Below are 9,337 nucleotides of genomic sequence, written 5' to 3'. Positions count from 1 at the left end.
TTACAATCTACTATGATTTCATTCAAACCCATGAAAAGATTGAAGGAGAAAAACCCAATTCCAGGATTATCAAATGTTTGAAATTAAGGTTGCCAATAATATCCTATTTTCTGAGTGGTTCAGCATCAGATAATGTTCGGCAAGCATAGTCATGGCTGATTTCTCAGAGAAGAAAGAGATGTAGACCGAGAGGGAGAGGGAGACACAATGGTGGGAGATGCTGCAAATTAACTCTCTGTTTTTTATTTGGTAATAATCAACTGAGTTGTCGAAGGGGTCACTTCTAGAGAGATGTGACGGTGGGGTTGTGGTGGTGGATCATAGATGCTTCAGTGGCGAATCCGATGGTCAATAATATACTTGCGTGGGATTTCATTATACCCGGGTTATATATCAATTTTCCTTCCTTTACTCTATAAAATGATTTTTTTTTTTTTGGTAAGGCCAATAAATAAATAAGTACATAAAGGAGAGAGAAGCTGAATTTTCGCAGCTCTCGGGCAAATTCGAGGACTCCTTGCAATCAAAAGGAACTAGACAGAGAGAGAGAAAAAAAAACACAGAAAGGTGAGACCTTAATTAAAACCATTTCACATCCAATTTCTAACCGACTATGTTCATTTGATATAGACTTTGAAATTCTCAATTCCTTCCTGCTGAGGTAATCTAATGCTCTCTGTTTCTTTCTTTTTCTTTTTCTTCTTCTTCCACTCTTTTTTATTTTTTTTTATCTCTTGATGTCTTCTGTTTTCTTTTAATCTTAAAATTTCAGATGGTTGCGTGTCTTTGATTCAGATTTCGGTTTTCTGTTGAAACCCAATTCACATTTTCCCTTCAATTTCCAGTTCTCGCTTTGGTCTGAATTTCATATGGGTCTTTTGTAATTGTGGCCCATTTACCTTTGAATAGATTTTTAATTGTTTTTATTGAATACCCGTTTCCTCTTTTCTGGGAAATTTCTTATTATCATGAATGGTAGTTGGAATCTCTATGGAGGTCTATATGTTGTGATGACTTCGAATCATATTGCATAGACGTTTTCTTTTTCCTTATTTTTGGCTTTTTTTTTGGGTAAAATGTTGCATGAAACCTTGTTCTTCTTGAGCTTTACTTTCTGTGCTTGGGCTGGATTATTGCATTGAATTGAGATTTTGAGCGGTAGGATTTGGTTATCTTCCTATTCTTTAGTCTTCTCGCCTCGTTTTGTTTCAAGCTGATTGGTATCTTCTTTTTGGAAAGTCGATTGAATTTATGTTCATTGATTTGTTATTTAATAAGCTCGCAACCAAGTTTTCTCAATCGTTTATTTTCTTTTAAATTGCATTTTCAGATTTGATTGCAAGGTATTGCGGCTCATTTGTGAGCGAGGAGAGGGCTCTTTAACCAGAAACCTAAAAGAAAGTAGGGATGGGATCCATGGAATTTGAAAGCCACAGTTCGATCTGGGATGGAGTTTACTACTACCCACATCTGTTTGGAGGATTAATGCTGACAGCTGCTCTTCTTGGGCTTTCAACAAGTTATTTTGGTGGAATTGGGGTCCCTTCTTTTCCCTATTTCTGGTCTCCTTTGGGTATCTTTCAGAAGAAGAAATATGGGAAGAAACCCGTTAGGGTCTATATGGATGGTTGCTTCGATCTCATGCACTATGGCCATGCCAATGCATTGAGGCAAGCAAAGGCTTTGGGAGATATATTGGTGGTAGGAGTCGTGAGTGATGAAGAAATTATTGCCAACAAGGGTCCGCCTGTTTTATCCATGGAAGAGAGGTATTTGGACCTCTGGTCTCACTCTCTCTCTCTCTCTCTGGTTTCTCCTATTGTAATTCAGTAGCATGGGTCTTATGCATGTCAAGTTTCAGATTAACATCTATATATAATTTTGGTTTTTTTTTTTTTTTTGGGGGTTGGGGTGGGGGGGAAGGTGGGCGGTGGGGGGTGAAGTGGGTGAGTTTCTGGGAAATCTTAATGTGATTCCATAAGATTGGAAATTTTATAATTTTTGGGGTTCACAAGAACAAAAGTGAAATTATGATTACTTAGTTGTCATGGCTTCTAGGGAATCCCTCTCCAGCATTGGTATCTGTTAATGGATTTTTGCAGCATGCATTGGTGCCACCTGTAAGGTTGGAAGGAGATATTCTATAGTTCTCTCTGTTAAGGGGTTTCTATTTTCAGACAAGGAGGATGGTTGTCCTTTTTTGCATCGAGATTTTTAGGGATGTGATAGATGTTATTTAGTGATCTAATTTGAGATTTTCATCATAGGCTTGTTCTCGTTAGTGGTCTGAAGTGGGTCGATGAAGTCATTGCCAATGCTCCATATGCGATTACTGAGGAATTCATGCACACTCTGTTCAGTGAGCATAAGATTGACTACATTGTTCATGGTGATGATCCTTGCCTACTTCCAGATGGGACTGATGCTTACTCCTTGGCAAAGAAAGCAGGCCGTTACAAGCAGATCAAGCGCACCGAAGGTGTCTCAAGTACTGATATTGTAGGTACTATAATTCACCAATGTTTCCTTCATTTTTCTGATTTCCTATCTTTCTTATGTGATTACTTGTGTTTATTACTTACTTTCCAAAAGCTTCTATATTGTTATTGCATCTCACTGGGTTCCTCTTGTTTTCAGGGAGGATACTTTCATTGACGAGGGATACAAAAGTTGGAGATGGTTGCAGCAGCCTGTCTATGTCTGAACAGCCCCATGATATGAATGTCACTCCAACCAAAGGAAGTCAGCGAAATGGAACCCAAATATCTCATTTTCTCCCTACATCCCAACGGATTGTGCAATTTTCAAATGGGAAGGTATATTCTGGTTTTCGATACTCATGGTACCAGGATATATTCAGACCAAAGACATTTAAAAGACTTGATGGGCACAAAGATCGCAGTACATACAATTGTATGTAGGAAAATAGATAGGTCTGGTCATGTTCTGCATGTCTTAATAGCAATTGCAAATCTGCATCGTAGGGGTGGCATTTGCATAATTTGACTCTGACCCTATCTAAACTTGTAGAAACTCAAACCTTCCCTCATGTGTCACAGATCTGAAAATGAAAACCCACTGCAGCAAAAGTACCAAAGAGAAGACTGACTGCCCCTGCTCCCCTGTGCCATCCTCCTTGCTAGGACCAGGGTCTTATAAAACCGTATCAAATACTGAGTAGACAATAGAAAGTTGAAGGCGAAATTAGCATGACATTTCTATACCCTCTTTAATGTTGAAAGACATCAAGAAAACTACTGCACCCTCTTTGATATGTGCAGCACCTGGTTTCCAGATACTGTCCTGGTTTTTATCCGAAATATTGTACTTTTTCTTTCATACATACAACCCCCCCCCCCTAAAAGATACTATAATCGAATGTTGGTTATTGGGTATTCATTATAAGTGCTTGATGACCCTCACATGATGTCTCAAACTTGGCGAACCCCCCAACATATAAGAAGTGGGGACTCGGGGGAACAGACATCCATTTTTCTTTTCTTGTGTAACATAATTACCAGTGAAACTTTTAAAGTGAAATCAAATATTTTTATGCCCAAGTTATCTAGATTCATATCTTATGTTTAAAGGTAGTAACAACTAGTTTCTGATAATAGGTTGTGCTGCAATTTTAACTAGATTCTTTGAGATCCTCTCTCTCTCATACATGTATACTCCTGTTTTGATTCTTTTAGTTTGCATATATTTTCGCACATGACTTTGAAATTAATATTTTGTCCTCTATTATAGCATTTCATTAAATTTTGATTTGTATTAGTTTTCAACTTGTGATCTCCTTGTATTCATCTAAATCATCTAAATCTAATTCTAGGGACCTGCGCCCAATGCTCGTGTGGTGTATATTGATGGTGCATTTGATCTGTTTCATGCAGGACATGTGGAGGTACAACTTATATCCCTTATACTCTCTCTTTTTGAATTGGATTTATCAAGGGTGCCTCTTCATGGAGACCTTGTGTTACTCGCGCCAAACCTCGCGACCAGCATACTTGCCAGCTTGACTAAGTCAAACTTGGCAATCTAGAACTCAATTGTTAATTGGCTTATGTTCTATAGCCATGCTCTGCATGACTAGGATGGAGCCTGACCTGGTCAATGGGTCTGCTCATCCATGAAAGTAGCCAGGGGCAACCTAATCAAGACTTGTGACAACCTACCTAAAAAGTAAAACTGGACCCACCCCCAACCCCACCCCCACCCCCACCCCCCCCAAAAAAAAAATCCTAAAAATAAAATTCTAGACTAAGATTTTATGGTTAGTTCCGTGTTTTAACCTGCTGTTGTTTCCAGTTCATCTGGTTTCAAGCTGGTTTTGATGTATATCTAGGTATGATATCAGCAGGAAAATTTGCAGGTCTGAATACCTGGTGACCAGATGGTCTTATCTGGGTGTTAAAAGAGAGATCTTTTATCTATACATCTCTTCCTAAATAAGTTGGATTGAAGTGAACTCAATTAGTGGATTAATCCTAGGCACAATATTTTCATTTAAGAAAACACACTTGGAAAAAATACTGTCCTGTGAAAAGACATAATATGTGAGGAACCTCATATTTGAATGGTTGGTGACATTTGAGAGGATAATCACTTGATCTGAGGATGAGTCTGCAAATATGTTGTAACTTCCAAGTGGAACCTGAGTGAGGCTCATCTTGAACTGCAAAGGTCCGGTATGATCAAGACCTGATCATTTTAGATCTTCTTTTTCAGTTTCTACCCTGGCCTTTCTAGTTAATAGGTGGGTCTGGGCATGTACCTAACCTACCCAGACCTGTAGCATTTACAGCCTTTGCTCCCTCTGAGCAAGATTTCCAAAGTAATATTGTTTTGTCAAGCAAAACATCTATTTCACGGTTGTATATTACTTGTTTACCAGATGGTTGGTCAAGAGGATTATTAGGAAATGAACATGCAATGTAGAGAGGAGAGACCATTGCTGTAATGAGTACATGTGAACCTTCGTGAATCATCAGATGGCTGTGTTTAAGTAAAACACCATCTAGAAGGTGGAGAGGCTTTGTAGAATGTATGGATGGTTACAAGTATCGAACAAGCAGTTCTTTTAAATTTATGCACAACGGGGTGGGTGATTTGCTACATATTTTGGGGATGATTGAGTTTTTACATCTTCATATTAATTGGGGAAAAATGATAGCTCAGAGCCCTCAAAAGATTTATTATTGTGTCCACTTGCAGTAATTGGTTGAGTAGCATTGTTAGAAAGTAACTATTTATGTACTTAAAGTAGCAGCCAACTGAAACTGTAAAAGACCTCCCTATGCTACTTTGTTGACTGCATTACCATGTTTCTTTGGTACTGCTTTTCCAAAGAATACCTTGGCAACATTCCTCTTCCTGCTTCAAACAATGTAGAGTTTCCTATTGTTATTCCCTTATTCTTTCTGTGGCTTGAGTTCTTTATTCTTTTCATTCTTAGATCCTCAAAAGTGCTAGGCAGCTTGGAGATTTTCTGCTTGTGGGTGTCCATAGTGACCAAATTATAAGGTGAACCTCTTCATTCTTTATTGTAATTAGTTCGTGGATCAATTCTGGGGGGTTCCCATCCAGAGGTAGTTGTCATTTCGATTTAAGTTGTATCTGGGTCCATGAAGACTAGTTTTAATTCTTTTGAGGAAATAACTAAACTTCTTTTATTTGCAGTGAGAACAGAGGACCTCAATTTCCAATTATGCACCTCCATGAGCGTAGTCTTAGTGTGCTGGCATGCCGTTATGTTGATGAGGTCATCATAGGCGCACCTTGGGAAGTTACAAAGGATGTGGTGTGTAAGCATGTTATTTTTTGAGATGGATAGTGCATAGATTTTGAGATTATTTTCTGCCAATTCCTTTCCTTGATTTTTTTTTTTGGGGGGGGGGGGTGTGGAGGTTGTGTGTACAACTTTTCCTAATTCAAATTAGACTCATTTAGTTGTTTTGGCACATCAAAATGTCTTACCCATCAACACCAGACAAAACCCCCTCAACGTGAAAAGCGATCTGTGCAGAACACAGAACCTCCCTCCCCCCCAAAAAAAAAAAAAAAAAAAAAAAAAAGAAGAAAAAATATCTTCCAGAGAAAGGAGCCATGCACTTCTTTTCTGATCATTAGTTTTATGTCACTGATTTTCCATTGAGAGGTTATTTCTATGCTTTGGAAATCATTGTAACCTGTTAAAGATCTTAGATGGCCAACGGAATGGTTATTCTAGAGTTCCTTCTTATAGAGATGATAATATAATATAACTGTCTTTGGTTAGACAAAATGGACTATAGGCAGAAGAATCCCTCAACTCAACTCGGCCTTATCCCAGCTAAATGTGTTCGGCTGCATGAATCCTTTTTCTCCAATCAGCTCTATTCAAAGCCATACTTATTTTAGTCTAAGCTGTGCATGTCTTTTAGCTCCTTAAATCTGAATCAAGTCATCCCTCTGTACAGGAGCATTCAAAGGCCTTCATTGCATATGTCTATGCCATCTCAAATGACTGTCTTATAACTCATCCTATATCAGAGTTACTCCTAAATTGGTTCTAACTTCTTCATTTATTATTTTGTATTTTCTAAATTCTACCATTCATCCATTTTAACATACTCATTCAACTACGCTAAGTTTGTTTATATGTTTTTTTTTCCTTGCAATGACCAACATTCAGCTCCATACATCATTGTTGATCGTATAACTATCCTATACAATTTTTCTTTTGAGTTTTAAAGAGATATCCATCACATAACACTACAGTTGCACCCCTCCACTTCATCCACGCAATTCTAATCATTTGTGCAACATCATCATCTATTTCTCCTTCTCTTTTATTTGTGATTGAACCTAGGTGTTTCATTTTACTGTATCTCCTTATCATCAAATTTCATGTCACTTTTAATCCTATCTTACTAAAGTTACACACCATATACTTTGTTTTTGTTTAATTTATCTTATAACCTTTTGATTCAAAGGTTGATCTTCATTCTAAATTCGCATTTATCCTTGCTTTTTTTCATCAGCAAAAAGCATGTATCAAGGTATCTAATCTTGAATTTCTCTAGTCAACTCGTCTATGATTAGCACAAACAAATATGGGCTTAAAGCTGATCCTTGATGCAATTCAATTGTAATTAGGAATTTACTCTCCAACATTTCTTACAGTAGTCACTACCCCATTATCTATATTTGTAACTATGTTCACATATTTACTCGAAGCACTTTTCTTCTCTAATATTTGCCAAATTTACTCTCTGGGGGACTCTATCATAAGCTTTTTCTAACTTAATAAAGACTATATAGAGAGCTTTCTTACATTCTCTAAATCCTTCCATTAGTCTCCCAAGCAAATAAATAGCTTATGTGGTTAATCATCTTATCATAAAACGAAATTGTTTATCTAAAATATTAGTTTCTTCTCTCAGGCGAGTTTCAATTGCTCTCTCCCATAATTTCATAGTATGGCTTTTGTTTTATAATATATGATCTAAATTGAGACCCTTAGGATTAGGCTATCATCATAGGTGTTGGATATTTAGTTCATCCTCTTTTATTTTTGCAATTTATTTACTTTCTTATTTCTGGACTAATATTTACACTTTGATTCAAGTAAATCATTGAAAGTCATAATCTCACTTCTATCATTCATCTTGTCGTTGACATCTTTGCAAGAGCCCCATATTAAACTTTTCAAATTGACTTGAGTCTTTTAACATACTTCCGCAATGAGTGTTAAAATACTACGAGGCCTGAGTTAAGCTTAACTTATCATTAAGCTTGGCTGGTGAAATAAATGCCTCGTTTTTCTATGATGGGCCGTTTTTTCGTGAAAGCACAACATCTCATTGACCTTCTGTTTTTTGTTTGAACAGTAATTTTTTTCTTTAGATTCATCCACGGGACCCTCCGAAATCTGTATTTCTTTGACCTTCAACAGGAATTGTAAATCATGCTGTGAAAACTTAACACTGGGATCCGTTTGTTGGCTTGAGCAGATAACTACCTTCAACATCTCTTTGGTTGTGCATGGAACAGTTGCTGAAAGCAACAGTTTGTTAAGTGTAAGTTTATAAATTTTTATTTATTGGATGCAACCAAATAATATTTTGGTGTCTGATTTTTTGCATATTAAAATTGACTAGGAAGTTATTTTGCATATAGGGTGAGGTTGATCCTTATGCAGCTCCAAAAGCCATGGGAATTTTCAAGATGCTTGAAAGTCCTAAAGATATAACTACTACTTCAGTGGCCAAAAGGATAATTGCCAATCATGAAATTTACAAGGTATTTACCCTGATTGAATGCCTTGCTTTTAGCTCTTTTGCTAGCTTACAGCCTTACACAGCTTGTGACACATGCTAGTAGAAGGGGTAAGACATCTGTTAATGGATGGGTCATTTCTTGCATTGTAGATTTATAGAGTCCTGAAAATTGGGAGGGAATGCTTCCATGGACATCACTTGTGTAAACATGGGAAAACTTGGGCAACTGACAGTTTAGACCCAATTTTTAGTGATATTCTCAGATTGACAATTTATGGTCCATGGTTTTGTTGAAGATTAGTTTTACTATCCCAGTGCTTGGAAAGTCGTGCTCCTTTTCTCACTCTTATGTAATTTATTATTCATATCCATGCCCGTCTTTTTTTGCCACCAATTTGCTCCTAAAATAAAAATGTCTCTTAAATCACTTTCAAGGAATTTTTAGCATACAATCTTTTGTCCTGTTGATGCAGAAGCGCAATGCAAAGAAGACTGAAAGTGAGAAGAGATACTATGCAGAGAAGAAGTATGTGTCAGGAGACTAAACATTATTTAGATGTGGTTGACGAAAATTGAACCAAGTGAAAGGATCCAAAGCAACCCCGTCGCAATCAATCCCATTCGTCTTCCCTGAGCCCCATCCTGGGGTAAGCTTCTACGGTTGGAAATATTGATTTTCTTTTTCAGGATAGAAAAAAGAAGAAGCATATGTATCTTTCATATTTTTGGCTTACGGAGACGTGCCATTTATTTTGCCCTCTTGACTTGTAATATTGCTCACAGAGAAGTAGCGTACTTAAACCATTAGAGGGAACTAATCAAATGGTGTTGCTTGGGGCACCTACTTTCATGACAAGGAAATTGAAATCCGTACACCCTACATATCCATTTTTCAGGTTTGAAGAAGTGAGGGAATTCCCAGTTTTCCTTTCCATTTCATGAGGATGTGCTGACATTTGCAGAAATGAGGGAATTCATTTAGTTGCATTTTCCATTTCCTTTTCATATTGAAGTTTTGACCTTTTTTCCAGACTAGTAAGAATGCTACTTCATCTTAGTGCATGAAATCTCCT

At 37.2% G+C, this 9,337-nt stretch overlaps 1 protein-coding gene across 3 annotated transcripts; it reads left to right on the top strand.

The window, feature by feature from the left end:
• Nucleotides 1-418: 418 nt before the first annotated feature.
• Nucleotides 419-9,125, top strand: LOC122074564 (ethanolamine-phosphate cytidylyltransferase-like). Of its 3 annotated transcripts, none has more exons than XM_042639440.1 (10): nucleotides 419-567; nucleotides 1,331-1,769; nucleotides 2,268-2,503; nucleotides 2,638-2,816; nucleotides 3,833-3,904; nucleotides 5,459-5,526; nucleotides 5,683-5,803; nucleotides 7,998-8,063; nucleotides 8,164-8,286; nucleotides 8,738-9,125. In XM_042639440.1, the coding sequence occupies exons 2-10, from the start codon at nucleotides 1,408-1,410 to the stop codon at nucleotides 8,807-8,809; spliced, it is 1,299 nt and encodes a 432-aa protein (XP_042495374.1). In that variant the 5' UTR covers nucleotides 419-567; nucleotides 1,331-1,407; the 3' UTR covers nucleotides 8,810-9,125. The 3 variants fall into 3 exon arrangements, with proteins under 3 accessions (XP_042495374.1, XP_042495373.1, XP_042495375.1); XM_042639439.1 differs by having other exon boundaries at nucleotides 489-661; XM_042639441.1 differs by lacking the exon at nucleotides 419-567 and adding an exon at nucleotides 1,023-1,158.
• The last annotated feature ends 212 nt before the right edge of the window (nucleotides 9,126-9,337 follow it).

Source organism: Macadamia integrifolia, chromosome 3, assembly GCF_013358625.1.
Source record: "Macadamia integrifolia cultivar HAES 741 chromosome 3, SCU_Mint_v3, whole genome shotgun sequence".
In the NCBI taxonomy this organism is placed as follows: domain Eukaryota; kingdom Viridiplantae; phylum Streptophyta; class Magnoliopsida; order Proteales; family Proteaceae; genus Macadamia; species Macadamia integrifolia.
This window is presented reverse-complemented; position numbering and strand designations above follow the sequence as displayed.